Here is an 18,789-nt window from a genome sequence, read left to right as displayed (position 1 = left end):
GTTTTCTCATAGGGAAATCGGGGTAGGTTACCCCCAATTTTACCCGTACACAGTTAATTTGAAACATTTTAGTGACTCTCTAGAGATTCTGTTTTTCTTTTCTGAAATCTCTTTGTCAACATTTATTAATTAATCTCTTTGTCAATATTTATTAATACCATACTCTTTTTGTGCCTTAATGAAATGCTAATTTTGCTTAAATGTTCGTAGATGAGAGGGAGCAAATCAGACCACAGCGAATAGAACAAACTGTAAGAAAGCTCTTTCAGTGCAGCTTTATCGTTTTAACCAACGAGAAGCACCAAGACGAGGGATGGCATATACACGTCGCAATAAAGAACTCCAATGCTTCAAAGAACAATGCAACACTTCTCTGAAAAGTTAACGTTATGTTTTTAACTTGTTCGGTAGAAATTCTACAACCTCAATATGTTTCATAACCCATTATTTATAACGAATTTTCACATGCAGCATCTTTTGAAGCGTACCTCGTTAAAAAATCACATTTTGTTTTCATTTTTAGAGTGCTACCTCTAGTACCTGTCTTCGTGATTTAGCTTCCTATATTCATCCATCAAATATCTAGAACTAGAACAAAAAAGGAAATGCAAAAAAGAAAAAAAAGAACTGTCACATTGTAATAACAACAAAGCTGAACTTCTGGAACAATTGGAAAAGAGAATTCTCTATACAAGCACAAGATTTCGTAAAACAAAGAAAGGAATTGGTAAAACAAACTCACTATTACGTCCATCATCTTTCTAAGTAAGAATCGTGCGAGAATTTGTGTTTTCAGGGAACAATAAGACACATCAACTAAAATGTCAATGTTGAGCATGCGGCGATATGACCAGCTTGAAGTGTGCATATATTTCCTGAAAGAAGAAATTGTACCAAGCCAGAGTTATTTAACAAAATTGATTCTGATTCATGTTGGAGAAAGGTATGAAGGAAGAAGCAGATTAGCCTACCAATTTCATCTCAGTATAGCCTCAAGTAACCACCCTTTTCATTTCTTTCCCTAACTCCTGTACTTCTTCTAAGGAAGGATCTCCGGTTGAGAGACCAACTTCTTTTCATGTCTCGCCTTCTCTTCCAAGCTACTACGTGACTATAAAGCACGGGAAAAAGGAAGCAAAGGAGAACCAACAGTAGCAGAACCACACAGAGCAACATAACATTGCGGAACCCCTCCTTCAACTCAGGTTCTCTTTGATTGGTCCAAGGAACTCCTCCAACATTCATCCCAAACACTGTAGCATAGCAGACAAATAAGTGATCTCAAACTATGAAATGATAAAACATGACTTGGAATTATGAAAGAAGTTCCATAAGAAGTTCACCTCCGGTTACTACTGACAAGGGAAGAAAGACGATGGAGAGGAAGGAAAGGTAGTAAAGTTTTTTATTTATCTGCTCAGACTGCCAGCTATCAAGACCTGCCTGAATTGCTGTTACACGATTGGCAATAAACCCAACATTCTCCTTTAGTCTTCTCAGTCGACCAATTAACTCTTCAAGTGAAGTGATGTCATCGCTGGCAAACCAACCTTTTGAAGAACATTTCTCCTTCACTCGCGGAAATACTTGCTCACCATGTGCAATCACCTGCAACAAGAGTGATTAAGATCAAATCTATCTCTAGAATCTAAACTATACATCTGAAATCTCAGGAAAAGGAGAAGTTGTAAATATAGCATAAGGAAGCTGCTATTTATACGACCAAAATGGGCAAGGTATTCTCAATAAACTACTGCCTTCCATAATGGGGACTAAATTTATAAAACCACAAGAAAGCCAGGAAAAGTGAAAAGATAACAGCTCAGGCTTGGTAACCAACAGAAATCCTTGGCTCATTGAAAGATGCTGGTGTCATGTCTCTCTCTCTCTCTCTCTCTCTCTCTCTCTCACACACACACACACACACACATATATATATATATATATATATATAATGGGAATAATGTACTTTAGGCTGGTTCTGCAGCTTGTGGAGGTTACCAACCTCTTTTTTTTTTTTTTTGACAAGGAAAAGGACAAACTAAACCTAGGCCAGCGCCCTTTCAGGAAGCCAATCCAGCCTATTTGTTTGTGCTTGTCAATCTTTATGTCCCCTAACATTTCCCCTTAATCCATTCACTGCACAGTTTTCCCCTTACACTTAGTAGCTTTTCCCTCCCCTAAATGGTCATAGAAGTTCCCTCTATGAACTCGCTCTGCAACTCTTCTTTCTCAATTTACTTCATTCTTCTTCATTTGAAGCCACTTTTTCTTCCTAAAATGTTTTAGTGCATGTGTTTGTGATGCTCCTTTCTGTTCCCTCCCCCAACCCCAGGGAGTTAACGATTAGAAAGAAAACCACTCCGCCTCTATGCATTAAAGAAGATATATAAAACTGGCTATATACAAGACATGCATATTGTTTTTGTTGCCCCTTTCAACCCCATCATTGGCTATCCAGTTACTAAAGTAGTTTAAATCAACACCTAGAAACTTCGAAAAACACGTTAACCAATATTGTGGAAGAGTTTCTCTCCTCAAAGAATGTGTAACTGTGTAGACATCCTTACTCTTACCGTCCTTGTAAAGAGCTGACTTTGGTCTTCATTATAGAATAAAATCAAGGATGTCATTTTTCTCTTCCCCCTTACCTCAATTAAGGATAAGGCGACTTAGGTAACAAATCGGTGCAGTATGCCGCTCCGCCAAGCAAGGAGTGTAGCACAGAGCAAAAAGAAACCAAATTTAATATCATGAGTGTATGTTACCCCTTATCTCCTCCTATTCAGTATGCATTTGTGCCACTTAATTCTTTTTGTTGCGACAACTACCAACCCCAAACTCTTGCCTAGTGGCATGGAGTGGATTCTCTCAACCACTATGAACAAGATTTGCCGGTTTTGTGCCACTTAATTCTTTTCTGATTCTTCTTGCAATTTTAATGTTTCTGTACTTGGATCTTCTTTCATTTGATTGGGTTTGATCAATATGTAAGGAGATGGCGGAAGAGAAAAAGTAAAAAAAAGAAATGGAGCAGCGAGAACATAACATACAACAAAACCTATGTTTTGAATTGAACTTCAGCAAGGGCATCTAGTTATACAGAATATTTGTTGAGAGATGAAACTGATAACAAACATACCTACCTCTTTTACTACTCCTCATCTATTTCTTACCCTAGAGTTTTATCAAGTACTAGTGCTTTACATGGCGTGTCATGTCTTTCTTCTGTCACTTAAACATCAATCACTTTTCCATCGAAGGTTAAACGACCGACAACTTTCCTCATCCCCTCCATCCACTTACCTCACTAGGCAGCATCACCATGCAATTAAATTTATATGTTTAGTCACAGATTTCTTAAACAAAGGAAAGTGGGGCGACCAAAGAAGAAGAAGAACATCCATGAAGGAACTAAAGAATCTTAGCACAAAGCAAAAAGCAGTAGGAAAACAGAGAGGATCAGATTAAACCAATCCCAAACTTAAATGTTGCTCAATAATTGTTAAATTTAACAAAAACGGAGAACATTTTTTGCTAGTTAAAAGATATAACCCTCTTTTTAGTCATAACTACATCCTCATGCTTTCTAAATTTAAAAAAGGAAGAAACAATTTTGTTCAGTGAAGGAAAACAGAAAAAAGAAAAAAAAAACAATTTTGTCAGATCCACAGGAATGAAGAACTACCTGGAGGAGGCGCTGCAGGTCAAGATGCATCTTTGGAAATTTTCTATCGTCCAGCAATTGTTTCTTCAAAGCAAAACCACCTGCAGCCAAAGCAGAATAAAATCATTCATTCAAACAATCAACAACGAACTCCAAGAAAATTAATAAAAGGAAGATGGTTTCAGGAATTAAATAAATGAGTATTTGTTTTCTTCATAAAGCAGCACCAACCACTAAAATCAAAGGAAAAAAATGTAATGCATTGCGGTGAGAGAGTAAAATCAAGAAGTAATTTCATGAGTGATTTTAGCACTTAACAATTATAGGAAGTAATGGGGATATTTCCTAGTCACCTTTTGTTGGTATGGTAACCCCAGGTCCGCCCAAACCTTTTGCACTCGGGAAACTGAGCGGTGGCTCATTCCTATTTTTTCTCCTTTGGTGAGTCATACCACTAACCTTGATTGGAGAATGGAGAGTCTTTACGCTATCCCTCAAAATGTAATTCAGGAAATTTTCCTTATCTTTTTAGTATTACTAAATAGTTATTATTCTAGTCTGCTGACCCAAACGTAAAGGCCGACTGAAGAGATGTATATTTTGATCTTTGAGTTTATGAACTCCTACTACGCATATGAATGTGCAAAGTAGCCTGCAAATAGAATTAGTATGAGGGTTTAAGCTTCAAACTGTATCACTAATCATGAGGACTGCCATCACGAATTGACAATGTTGTCAGGTTGCAAACATTTCATGAACCTTATGTGATGGAATGTATTTTCCATCTCCAAAACCAGAACGAAATGATTATTTAATATTACATAATAGGAAACACAAAATCACAACAACTGATTTCCCAGTATAACATAACATTTATAAGAAAAATATACCTTTGTCCAATTCCAGCTCCATTGAATCCAACTCAATCTCCAGCTTCGTCACAACATCTTGAAGGTGATCCACATGAGTGTCTATGATGTGAACAACCAGATTTGAAAGAGATTTAGGTACAGGATTATCAGCTTCTTCGGAATGATTCATCATCAACAGAAAATCAAGAACATGCTCCCTGATAACAGTCCCACCCCTTTCCTTCAACTCAACACCACCAGAACTTGGACTTTCCACAATGGGAACCTCTGAGAGAAGAGACTCATTTACTGGGGAGAAACCCAATCTTGGAACACGGCCTAGTGACACCGTGATCACAGAATTCTCGGTAACTCTTGCTGCAATTCTAAATGTAAATTTACTGGATGCAGGGCCAGGTGAATTAACTCGAAACACAAGAGCCCCATCAACATGCCCACAAAAAGGTCCATTGCTAACAAGTGACAAAATGTCTTGGAGCTTCAGAGGGGGACAGAGTACATCAATAAGATACTGTGCAGATTGTGAGAGTCTCTGGTTCCACTTTGGTAGCTCAACGTGGTACCAACAGAATTCCTTGCCTCTACCCTCTGTTAAATCCCATTCCTTATTAAAATAATTCCCTTCTCCATCAAAAATATAAGCTTTTTGCCTCACAGCACCAGAAAAACGGGAGTTATGGTAAGAGATGTCCCTAATACGTGCTCGTGAGGTCGGTTCTCTATCCATTTCCTCTTCTTCTCCCTCTCCCTCTATATTTTGATCTTCGCGACTAAGTTCCATCACTCCTCAGCCAACTTTTAAATCCAGCAAAATAATAAAGTAACCCTCAATAACCTAAAGACTATTTCAATATGGATATCTACTTAGATTCCCAGATATTATATTCCCGAGAAACAAGTTTCGGGCACAAAGAACTAAACCAACAATAACGACCCAAATCAAGATAGGCAGAAATGTAGAGAATTCATGGAAACAACATTATCAGCATTTCCCCCCAAAAAATAGGCTAAGCGCATTCACATTTTCCCTTCAAGGAATTCATGCTCATAAGAATTCGATAAGAATAAGCACATTTCAAAGAGACGCGGATTAACAGAATTAAAACCCCACTAAAACATATTCAAAACCAGCAAAAATACAAATCTGTTCCCTGGAAACCGCGAAGAGAGCAACAATGGAATAACAACAAACAACACAAGACTACTCAACTACGCCTAAGTTCCAACTAATTGGATCGGCAATATTCGTTCCGCTCCATTTCGACCCGTTTCATGCCAATACAAACAAGCGAGAAAATGATGAAGCAAAACGAGGATTTTTTCACCCGAAAAAACACACCTGTTTGGAAATAATTTCTGTAGGATTCCTTCTCAGAAGCAATCAGGCAATGAAAGAAAGAAAAAATTAGCGGAGAAAACGAGAAAGGATCAATTGAATTTGTTGGGAAGTTTCTTTGAAGGGTCTTCTTCTTCAGTTGAATTTGTTTAACATTGTTTTTGTTTATTTTAATTTTAATTTTAAAGAAAAAGTCTGGTCCACTAAGTAAAGACTCGTCCCACTTCCGCTCATGTTCCGTTTGTTTGTTATTTCTATAAGAGAAGACATCCGAAAATGTTTGTTCCCACTCAACGGTGACATTCAATATGCCTTACATTAAACCAGAAAAACGTAAGTAAAAGGATAAAAAGGAATACCGCATTTCTAGCGAGTGTTCTATAAAATAAAACCCCTGAAGTTTCTGCATTTATTTTAATTTGGGAATCGCTAATAAATGCTAGTCCGATAAACACGTAATTGTTTAATTGGCTGAAGTATGCAAACTATTGAGGAATCTCTAGATAAAAAGGATAATTTGATATTTACATATCATGATTAATAAACCGGGAAAATTTTCATAATTTGGTCGTAAACTTTGAGAAATAGTTAAAATTTGCCTTCAATAAATATTTACTTGGGATCAAATATATTCTAATGTTACAAGAATGGTCCAAATATGTCCTTATTCACTAACAGCGAAAGCTTTTACAACATGTGCGTCAAATTTGCACCTAAACTATGCAAAATGATTCAGATTAAAGGTCACTGTTTTGGCAGATGTAGATATTTAAAATTTATTGAATTTAAATTCATAAAATAATTTGAATTATATTTTAATTCAAAATATTTTATTCCAATAAATATTATGGGATAATATAATTAGATTAATCATATAAGTCCAATATGTTATGGATTAGATAAATAAATCCAAATTCATTTGGCTAGCCTATTTAATTGGGCAGCAGATGTTGAGCCTACTTCAGTAAACCCAAGATGTCATCTTTCTAGAGGCCCAATTTGGTATCACGTGTCAAATGATTTGGCATGACAAGTGTCACACCTCCTTTTTCCGAGGGAATAGGAAGTTTTTTTCAATTAAAGTGACAATAATCGAGATGGGATTATTTATTTTATTTCAGAGTCGCCACTTGGGATAATTATGGTGTCCCAAGACACCGGTTTATTTTAAATCCCAAATCGAGGAAATTTGACTATGTTCTAAAGTCTGCGAAACCAGAAGACCGGGTAAGGAATTCTGTTAACTCGGGAGAAGGTGTTAGGCATTCCCGGGTTCCGTGATTTTAGCACGATCGCTTTTAATCATACCTGGCTTAATTAAATTTTTTAATTACTTATTTTATAACCTATATACATTTGCCCTTTTATCGCTTTTAATTATGGTGTTTATGGATTTATCTTTGAAACGGATTACATGCGTGTAAATCCGTTTTGTTTGGGGCATTAAAATCATGTCACGCGTACATGTACACAATTTCTCACGCATTATTGATTATTAAGATTGTTTGTCCAAAGTCGTACGAACGCGTACTTTGATTTATTTGTGGAAATCATAATTATATCATGCGAACGTGTACACAATCATGACAATAGATTAGAACGTGCCTAAAGCATTCTACGCATATTATTGGTGGAAGTTCAAAGATTATGGTCAAACACGACAGTCATGAGCTATAACTTTTAATCACCAAGACTAGTGAAATAACTGGCAAAAAGGGCGAATTGTCCTCGCAATTTTAAACCTGATAGCCAAGAAAACTCAAGAACCTCTAGAATTGCAACCAAGCGTGTGAATCCTTTCCAAATGACACCAAATTTTGCAGACAAGTTCCACATAGAAAAACGGACCTATTCCAAGTCCCAAAACCAAATTTTAAACCTGATAGCCATAAAGTCAACCTATAGTTAAACTTAGTAAAACTTCTAAACCTCAAATTGCCAACTTTCGGCAAAACAAGTCAAATCAACCTAGGGACCTTTAAATTTTATTCGAGGCATACGCCCAAGTCCAAAATCATGATACGAACCTATTAGATCCATCAAAATACCATTCCGGGGTCATTTTCACAAAAGTCAAATTTCGGTTAACTTGTCCAACTTAAGCTTCTAAACAAGAACCAAAGGGTCCAAATCAACCCAAAACCTTCCCGGAACGAAACTAACCAACCACACAAATCATAAAATCACAAATACACATGTGTGAAGCATCAAAAGGGGAAACAGGCTCAAATACATAAAATGATCGGTCGGATCATTACATTACTTGTTCGGCAACATGATGAACAAGATAGCAATTCAAACCTGGAATATGTGCTCTAATATCAAATCGATGTACTTACAAGGTTTTTGACCTTGTCACACCTCCTTCTTGCGCGCCCGGCCCCGAAGGGTTAGAATGCGCGAGGGGAGTTTTTCCAATTTAAGTGACAATATTCGAAATGGGATTATTTATTTAATTCAGAGTCGCCACTTGGGAAAGGTTTGGCTTTTGGTGTCCCAAGTCACCGGTTTATCTTGAATCCCAAATCGAGGAAATTTTCGACTTTTCCAAGTGAAGTCTGCGAACCAGAAATTCTAAGTAAGGAATTCTGTTGACCCGAGGGAAGGTGTTAGGCACCCTCGAATCCCGTGGTTCTAGCACGGTCGCTTAAATTGTTATAATGGCTAAATATCTGATTTAAATATATGTTATGACTTACGTGCTTTTATTAAGTTTAAAACCGCTTTTATTATTATCATTTATTTTTATAGAATTGCAACGTCGTGAAAATGCATCTCGAACCACGTCACAATCAATGCACCCGTGGTCGTCGACACATTTTGACTCCGTTGAGATTTGGATTTGGGTCACATCAATGTGCACCCGAATTTAAGAATATAATTTACTTAAACCGTGCCCAAAAAGTCTAGACGCGTTATTATTTTGAGGAAGGCCATGAAATTCACTAAAACGGCCTGTCCTGAATTCTAAATATTTATTATGGTTAATTATTGAGGGCCCCGCAATTTACATTTTTATTTGGCGAGGCTCGTCTCATTATTTTAGAAGGAACATCCTAAAGCGACTACATTTCTAATGTGTTTGTCTCTAAAATAGAAGAAAAGATGCATGCTAATTCAATTATATGCTTTGGCCAAATCCAGATTTTAGTTAATCGTCTGATTAATTATTTACAGAGTGAAGAAACGTTGTATCTCATGAAACATGCTTTTGACTTGATAGAAGAATTATATACAAGATTGATGAAATGCTACGACTGCTACAAGATCTCCCTAACTTTAACTTATTTAGACAAGATTAATTAAAACCACTTATTAGAAAATGCGACTAATGATATTTGAAACTCATCCTATAAACTGCCTAATGAAACTGAAACTCAAGAATCTGAAACTGTATTATCTTTAGCTAGATTTAAAACAGCCATTTGCCCTTACATATTCAAAGCATGCTGAAAGAGCGAGTTTAAGTTAACAATCGTATTAAATAACTGCACATTTCATGAATTGTATTTACATCTTGTATACTACTAAACGAATAAAATGTCGCAGTTTCAGATTGGCATAGACTTTAATTAAGTACAACCTTACTAATGTATCTCTATTAGGCTAACAGACTAGAAACTTACATATCTTAACAACATTTATATAAAAAATTCGTAAGCAATGCAACAGATGATTATAACTCCTTCAGATCTTTCGATTCAACTTTCATTGCAACATCAGACAGATTCGAAATGTGTACCTGAGGAAATGCTTACAATGAAGAAAGTAGGGGAGTCAGTTGAGCAACAGTGCAAGCGGAACAGCAGTAACAGATGAACAACAGCAGGACAAATTCCCAGTGCAAAAATGCAACTTAGAGCCAATGAAAGATGGCAGAATGTAGCAAATTCCCAGCAATATGGAATCAGAATTTAACCAGAATGGATCCAGAACTGAACTGATACTACACACAACTAGTAATCTCAAACAAGACTCAGGATAAATCAATATGGAACAGGCAAATCCAGACTAGTTGAGAATCAAGACAAAGATGAAAAAATGCAGTTCCCTTATTTTTTCTGTGTTAGGCCTCTCTTTATCTATTTCTGTCCGTGTGTTTTCAGACAACTCCCTTTTCCTGTTTTCTTATCAATCCCCCTTATATCAGTGTATTCCCCTCCCTTTATTATCAATGTCTATCTGTGTGTGTCTCTCTTCCCAGATCTATCTGATGTCTTCTATCTTTTTCTTCACAATTCCCTCTGTCTCTATGTATTATCAGATGTCTCCCTCTTCTCTCTCTGCCCTAAAACTGAGGGAAGTCCTCCTCTTTTATAAGCCTAAAGTCTGCCCTTTAACAGCCTGTTAGACCAAAAGAACACCCCTCCCATGTGTCATCTTCTTTTCAGTTTCCACTCAGCTATTTAAGTATTAACCCCCATGTCATTCCCTTGCAGGCTTAACTTTTTGGTAATGTTTATTATTTCTGAAACTTAAAGCAGAATATGGGCGGCAGGATGTAGTCTGACAGCACATGCTGTCAAACTATTTAATTCAAAAGCACTTAGGCAGGGCACAGGCTGTGCACAAAATGCACATATTGTGCATAAGTGCACATGCCCTCCAGTTTCAAAACTGTGACTAAACAGGACATTGATCTTTGCATTTCTGATTCAAATTACCAATTATAAATAAGCAAACTCAGTTCCTAATTGATTCAAACAATTGCTTAGCAGAAGTAAGTCGATTTGTTATTATTCGGACAACTGAAACTAATTGACGACATATGTCGACTCGACTATACTAGTTATAACACATACAATCGTGACCAAAAATCAGACATTTAACAGTATCGACACATGATTTGAATTATACTGACTAAACAAAGTGGTACTCGAGGAATCAGTTGGTCAGTCAAAGTTTGAAGCTCAATTATTCGCACAGCACATACATACATACGCATTATCAGAATAGGAGAGGGATTCAAACAAACACAGAGGTTCATGTAAAGTGGACAAACAAAAGTTGATAAAAATTCAAAGACACAAATTAAAACAAAACATGAACAGACCTTTAATCAATCACATGGGCTAACAGAAATAAGAAAAAGCAAAACTCACCTTAAATCTCGAAAAATCAAAGGCCTTAACTTGGACTCGGACAGACCTTTCTTAAGGCTGAACGGACTTTAATTCGATTAAGGTCCATTAGACCTTAATCTCTTCGGCTTGAACAGACACGGAACATGCACGGAGAAAACTAGGGTTCAAAAATTAGATCTGGGATTCGTGTTTCCCTGGTTAGATTCGGACCAAACCAAGCATGGTTTGGTCACGAGGGGGTCTGGGGACTGTCTGGTGTGAAGTTGAGGTCGATTGGTGTAAATCGGGTTCCGACTCGAGTCTTCAAATGAAGATTCGAGAAGGTGGGAAGGGATTCGAACTAAACGGCCAACAGATCAATGTTCAGGGCGGTGAGGGGGTTCTATGGTGTTCAGGCGGAGGTCACCGGCGTTCATGCCGCCGGGTTTCTGGTGAAGGGAGATGGGGGCGGCTCTAGGGTTCCGGGGTTCTTTGTGAGGATGATGAAAGGCAGGGGTATTTGGATAGGGGGTGGGGTATGAGGGGAAGCTTATATATGGAGTGAGTGAATGGATCTCAACCGTTGGATGAGGCACGATGAAGGGCCAGGATCCTTCAGCCCGAGGGAAACGGTGTCGTTTCATCTTTAAAGGGTTTGGGTCGGTCCGGGTGGAAACGGGTCGGGGCCATCAGTGGGTTATGGGGAGGTGATCTTGGCCGTTGATCATTCAGAGATCAACGGCTCAGATCAGACTCAACCATTACGACGTCGTTTGGACGTCCTTGGTGTCAGCTTGGACTGGACTGGGTTGCACAGGGGTTTTGGGCTGAGTTTGTTTGGGCCAATTTGTTTAAAATTGGCCCAAGTCCGAAAACATTTCTATTTATGATTTTCTATTAAACACTTAATACAATTGTTTGCACACACCTTAAAATAATTTAAAATAGGTAAAATCAAGCAAAAAAACAAAAATCACGGACAAAGATGCCTATTTATGATTTTCTATTTAACAACCGGATTACGGTTCAAATTATGCATGACACATACATTTTTTTGTATTTTGTTTTAATAAAAATAAAAATGGGCAAAAAAATCATAAATAATTAACAAAGTGCCATGTAAAAATCCAAAAATTGTACAGCAGGACCAATTGTTATTTTTTATTTCTTTTGGAGCGATTGTCGCGCGAAACAAAAATCACGTGCTCACAGCTGCCCCTCTTTGTTCGGAAACACGAAGGGTTTTCGTGCAAAGATAAAGTGAGCGTGTATGAGCGATTTTTGCCTATGGGCTACTCCGTGCGAAGCATGTTTTTGAAAGATCTGACAGAATCTTGCTTCAAAGATTTCCTACATATCCTGGGCTAAACAGGAATCGGGTCAATGTAGTTCGGGAAAATTTTGGCAGTTGGGACTACCATGGGATTGCAATGCTTGCTGTTACTGTTGTTGCTGTTGTCACTGCTGCGTCACTGACCGCCTTATTACAACCAAAGGAAAATTGAAACTGAATTAAACACTTATATGCATGTCAACTGCTAGTTACAAGATTCCTATCTATGATTCTTTTGCGACCTGATCTTGGGTCTTAGCTGATTCTGCTTGTAGACTCCGATCTGAATCTTGATGCTTGCAAGTTGTAGGTGCTTGCTCACTCTGGGATACTCAGTGAGATGTGACTGGCAGAGTTCAGGACCTTAATCAAATGTTGGAGTCGATCTGCCTTCCATTTACTCCGATATCTCGGGACATCTTCTTTTTGTCTTTTTCTTCTTTAGATTCTGAGTTGAGACTCATCTTGTGGGTCATTTCGATCCGTGTGGTTCGAGGTTAGACCTACGGGAAAAACAAATGAACGAAATTTTCTGCCCCAGTTTCACTAGGAAAATTTCGTGAATTATTTGCCAGGAAGTTCATAAAATTGATGAAAGAGGATATGCATGCTCAGTTCAGGGCTGGAGCCCTAATATCGACTAGCTGGGGAAAGGTTCAGTTTAGAGTTGAAACTCTGATACTGACCAACTGGGGGAAAGTTCAGTTTAGGGTTTAAAACCCTAATGCTGATTAAAGGAAAAAATTCAGTTTAGGGTTTAAAACCCTAACGCTGACTAAAGGAAAGAGTTCAGTTTAGGGTTTAAAACCCTAATGCTGACATGCATGGAAAAAGCTCAGTTTAGGGTTTAAAACCCTAATGCTGGCTGAAAGGAAAAAAATTCAGTTTAGGGTTTTAAAACCCTAATGCTGACTAAAGAAAAAACTCGGTTTAAAACCCTAATGCTGATTAAAGGAAAAAATTCAGTTTAGGGTTTAAAACCCTAACGCTGACTAAAGGAAAGAGTTCAGTTTAGGGTTTAAAACCCTAATGCTGACATGCATGGAAAAAGCTCAGTTTAGGGTTTAAAACCCTAATGCTGGCTGAAAGGAAAAAAATTCAGTTTAGGGTTTTAAAACCCTAATGCTGACTAAAGAAAAAAGCTCAGTTTAGGGTTTAAAACCCTAATGCTGGCTGAATGGAAAAAGTTCAGTTTAGGGTTTAAAACCCTAATGCTGACTAAAGGAAAAAGCTCAGTTTAGGGTTTAAAACCCTAATGCTGGCTGAATGGAAAAAGTTCAGTTTAGGGTTTAAAACCCTAATGCTGATTACAGGAAAAAGTTCAGTTTAGGGTTTAAAACCCTAATGCTGGCTGAATGGAAAAAGTTCAGTTTAGGGTTTAAAACCCTAATGCTGATTGAAGGAAAAAGTTCTCGGGTTATGCCGAAAAGATTCATCGAGTTATGCCGGGAGGATTCATCGGGTTATGCCGGGAAGATTCATCGGGTTATGCCGGGAGGATTCATCGGGTTATGCCGGGAAGATTCATCGGGTTATGCCGGGAGGCTTCATCGGGTTATACCGAAAAATTCATCGGGTTATGCCGAAAAGATTCATCGGGTTATGCCGGGAAGATTTATCGGATTATGCCGAAAAGATTCATCGGGCTATGCCGAGGGGATTCATCGGGTTATGCCGGGAGGATTCATCGGGTTATACCGGGAAGGTTTATCAGGTTATGCCGAAAAATTCATCAGGTTATGCCGAAAAGGTTTATCGGGTTATGCTAGGAAGATTCATCGGGTTATGCCTAAAAAATTCATCGGGTTATGCCAGGAAATTCATCGGGTTATGCCGGGAGGATTCTTCGGGTTATGCCGAAAAGATTCATCGGGTTATGCCTAAAAAATTCATCGGGTTATGCCAGGAAATTCATCGGGTTATGCCGGGAGGATTCTTCGGGTTATGCCGAAAAGATTCATCGGGTTATGCCGGGAAATTCATCGGGTTATGCCGGGAGGCTTCATCGGGTTATACCGGGAAGGTTTATCGGGTTATGCCGAAAGATTCATCGGGTTATGCCGGAGGGGATTCATCGGGTTATGCCGGGAGGATTCATCGGATCATGCCGGGAGGATTCATCGGATTATGCCGAAAAGATTCATCGGATCATGCCGGGGAGATTTATCGGGTTATGCCGAGAGATTCATCGGGTTATGCCGAAAGATTTATCGGGTTATGCCGAAAGATTCATCGGGTTATGCCGAGGAGATTTATCGGGTTATGCCGGGGGGATTCATCGGGTTATGCCGGGAAAATTCATCGGGTTATGCCGAAAAGGAAAAGAGTCCTCGGGTTATGCCGGGAATTTGGGTAGAAAAAGTTCCTTGGGTTATGCCAGGGAGATCCGGGGTTTATACCGGAATAGTTGAGGAACGAGGTCCTATGCTACCATGATTTGTTTTTCTTTTGAGATGTTCATTTTTTATTCCTTGTCTTCTTTCCTTCCTTTGGTTCTCCCTTTCTCTCTTTTTTTTTCTTTTTTTTTTATCAAAAATGCACGAAAGAATTATGGGGAAACTTACCATTGGTCGTTTTCCCGCTGCAAGGCTGTTTCAATACTTGTGTGCTCCATTTCTTTTGGGCTACACCAGCTTCATGCATGGCTGCTTCGGGTCGCACCTGTCTCAATTTCCTGGACAAAGAAAACATTGTCAGTTTGAAAATGGCGGTTGGTTTTGGGGGCCTTGACCGTTCCAATTGCTTTGTCTTAGCCTAATTCTTGTTGAAAAACTCTGCCATTGATTAGATTTACATGTGAAACCCTTTGGACTACTCAGACTTGCGTTTCCAGATTTTGTGATGATTTGCCTTATAAGGCTTTGGTTTTTCCGTCCCGTTCTGCTTGGGGATTTTGGTGGGGATTTTATCAGGGAGACTCTGTGGGGATTTGTACAAGAGAAACTCCGTGTGGATTTGTCCAATGCGAACTCTGTGAGGATTTTTTTTTTGTGGTAGCAAACTTGCTGGGGATGTGCTGGGGTGGACTTCTTTGGGGAAATGTACAAGGGGAGACTCCATGGGGGATTTGTAACAAGGGATACCCTGTGGGGATTTGTCGGTTTTGGAAGCAAATCAACTACCATGGCCAGTCGGGATGGGACTGACGCGTCACTGAGGTCGTACATTTTATTTGACTCTTGCCAAACGGAGCCCTGTAAAACCGGTCCTGCCACCTTTCTTTGCGATTATTACGGAGTTAAGAGTTAGATCAAAAAGAACTCAAAGAAAACTATGTAAAGGAGAACATATGAGTTTAAAGAGAAACGCCCCTTTCGGGGAGAAAAGAAGGACTTATCTGGAGTGCATGCCAGTTTCAAACTGACATGACATGCCTTTTGGACTGGATGCCCGACCTCCGAGAACTTGCATTTCCTCATGAATCAAAACAGATCTATATTTTTTTTTCAAAACCCGGGAACCTTGCCAGGACTTTCTGAGGTGGAATCATCTTTTTGGCCGACAACGCCCTTTGCGGGTTTTTGCTAGTCGACCTCTCTCATTTCTCTTCTTACTGTCGCATGCTAGTACTCTTTGCGAGTTTTTACTAAACAAGCTCTCTCATTTTCAATTTCTCTTCTCGCATCGCCTCACGGTGCCCAAAGGTTTTCACCGACAAGACTCTCTTATCTTTATTCTCCTTATTTGTTGTATCGGACCCAAATAATTCCATCTTCCTATTTTGGAATGCTTCATTGATTGATCAGAAGGACTTGAAAAAGGTTTGGGGTGAAAAGAATTTGGATTGAACTACAACTTTGGAACCTCTTGGGTGGGATTATTGCTGAATCGTTATAACTTCTGCCCCAGTTTTACTTTCGGGGGAATTCCTGGATTTTATTTTGATGTGACTGAACCCCAAGGAGAGATTGCCTACGTATCCTTTCGGAATCAAGTCAGACGTAGTTCATAATGTTATTTTTTTTTTCTTTTATATATATATATTTCCTCATTCTTCCAATTCTTTCTTCTTCTTTTTTTCATTCATTTTTTTTTCAATAATATTTTCAGGTTCCAAAGAGGGTAATCAAAGAAGAGTAACCTGCTCAAATGGGTTTGCAAAGGGTTAATAGTGTTTGGGTAGCGAGAATGAAAGCCTTCGTCATCTCAAACTGTGCAAAGATATCGCCAGAGTGATTTAGACATATCACTGCACCTGCTTTCCAAGCAAGGCTGACGTCGTTTCTTTCGACGTCGCCCAGATACAAATGCTCCATTTGGTAACGTTTTTCAATGACGTATGGACCATTATTTCTGGGTACAATTGCTCGTGACAAACCGCAGTTATTAAGGTTATCATTCTGTACGGGTCTAAACCCATTTACTGCTCTCAAACTCTGCTTCAGTGACGGACATTTTCCAAACCATGAACCAATTTTCTTTAGTTGTTCCTACTTTTCAAATTCTTTATATCTCAAATTTTGACTCATTATTTGAAGTCTGATCGGAGTTCTCGTGATCCGGGCATGAAGTCCGCAAACATGTCATGTTATTTAAAGCTGCATTTATCAGAATTGAAGAGAACACAAAAGAAAACATAGAAGAAGAAAGTGAGTAATCAAGCATGATTTCATTTCTTGGCATTTTGGGGAAGATAAGGAAAAAGGTTGACATTCAGGAAATTAAAAACATGAAACTGAAGAAAAACATCTGAGTCACCCTCTGGGGTTACTCGTGATGCAGAGAAAGTGGCAAGACAGGTTCATTAGGACTTCCGTTTGATCAAGAATGGCGTAGCCTTCTAGTTTTGAAGCTTGGTGCTTGGTCCCATGTACGATACTTCAACGGTGCTAGTGCCCTCTCCTGGCTGGACTATGTGTATTTCGCATAGCTTTTCCCTTGTCGCCTCACATATTTCCTCACTCTCGTCGAGCGGGGACACCTTATCATCTCCCTCTTTGTTGTATTTTGGCTCCTGTGGTATGCGTCCGACAAACACTGGCTCGTTCGGCCGAGGTTGTTTGATCGTCCCCCATACCATGGAGGCCTGCTTGAATACATCACTTATTCCTTTTTCTTGCTCCGGAGTTACCCTGGGTCCTTTTTCTGTATCAGCAATAGCAATTATGGCTTTAAGTGCCGGATCAACTTCCTCGTCTTCATAAATCATCCCAACTATCGGCCCGTTGTTGTGGGCGGGCAGCGGATTATTGGTCACATTTGGGATATCCTCGTCTCTCAACACAATCTTCCCTTGGTCTAACAGATTCTCTACAGCTTGTTTCAATGTCCAACAGTCGTTGGTGTCGTGCCCTTCTACCCCTGAATGGTATGCACATCTGACACCCCGCTGATATGATGGTGATCCCGGGTTCTGCCCGTTTGGTGGTATGGGCTGCAACAAATTCATTTGGACAAGCTTAGGGAATAGGGCGGAATAGGGTTCACCGATTGGTGTGTAGTTGGGTTTCCTGGGTGGTTCCCGAGGACGGAAATTATTCTGAGGAGGTCGAGGATTGTAGTGGTTTCGGTGAGGAGGTTGATTCCTAGGATGTGGGGCCTGCCCCCGATTGACTGGTTGTGACCGCTGGATATAAGGCTGGGTGCTCATGACCATGTAGGGCTGAGGAGCGTAGGTCGCATTTTGGTGATGTTGTGAGGTTCTTTCCGAAGAACAAAGCCCGGGATTATGATATTCTCCCACCTCTGATACCGCCATGGATGTTTCCTCTTTTTTCTTCCCTCTTGCCATTCCCCCAAACCCGCTCTGGATGGCTTGGGAGGTTGCCCTTATGGCTGCCTGACTCAAAATTCTTCCCGTTTTCAAACCATTCTCCACCATCTCTCCAATCTTAATCGCTTCTGCGAAAGGCTTTCCCATGGCCGACATCATGTTTTGGAAATAGTCGGACTCTTGAGCCTGGAGAAAAGTAGTGACCATCTCTATCTCGTCCATGGAAGGTTTTACCCTTGACGCTTGCTCACGCCATTTGATGGCGTATTCTCTGAAACTTTCCGAGGGTTTCTTCTTTAAGTTTGACAAAGCATTTCTGTCTGGTGCGATGTCAATATTATATTGAAACTGCCCTACGAAGTCTCTGGCAAGATCATCCCATATATGCCAGCGAGATATGTCCTGGTCCATATACCATTCCGAAGCGACTCCCACCAAACTTTCTCCAAAATATGCCATTAGCAGTTCTTCTTTTCCGCCGGCTCCCCGCAATTGATTGCAGTATTTTTTAAGATGTGCAATGGGGTCACCGTGCCCATCATATTTCTCGAACTTTGGGGTCTTGAAACCTGCTGGCAGGTGCACGTGAGGGAACATGCATAGGTCGGCGTAAGAGACGCTCTTCTGTCCGCTCAATCCTTGCATATTTTTCAAACTTTGTTCAAGGCTTCTCATTCTCTTGGCAATCTCATTTTGTTCTGCAATTCTGGGGTTCTGATCCTGCCCGGGTGCAAGTTCGCACTGAGGCGGTAGAGGATTAGTGCTGGTAGCGAACCTAGTTGGTTCCATTGAGAACGATGGTGCT

The 18,789-nt window shown here is 39.6% G+C and overlaps 1 protein-coding gene across 1 annotated transcript; it reads right to left on the bottom strand.

Annotated features, from left to right (window-relative positions):
• Window positions 1-619: 619 nt before the first annotated feature.
• LOC104242429 (uncharacterized) lies at window positions 620-5,749 on the bottom strand. The gene is made up of 5 exons (XM_009797478.2): window positions 4,558-5,749; window positions 3,689-3,768; window positions 1,344-1,608; window positions 972-1,253; window positions 620-875 (listed from the first exon to the last, which is right to left on the bottom strand). Exons 1-4 carry the CDS (start codon window positions 5,318-5,320, stop codon window positions 982-984), a joined length of 1,380 nt encoding a protein of 459 aa, XP_009795780.1. The 5' UTR covers window positions 5,321-5,749; the 3' UTR covers window positions 620-875; window positions 972-981.
• Between the last annotated feature and the right edge of the window lie 13,040 nt (window positions 5,750-18,789).

This window comes from Nicotiana sylvestris, chromosome 3 (genome assembly GCF_000393655.2).
Source record: "Nicotiana sylvestris chromosome 3, ASM39365v2, whole genome shotgun sequence".
Classification (NCBI taxonomy): Eukaryota; Viridiplantae; Streptophyta; class Magnoliopsida; order Solanales; family Solanaceae; genus Nicotiana; species Nicotiana sylvestris.
Note: the sequence above shows the minus strand (reverse complement) of the source record. Positions and strands in the feature narration are given on the sequence as shown.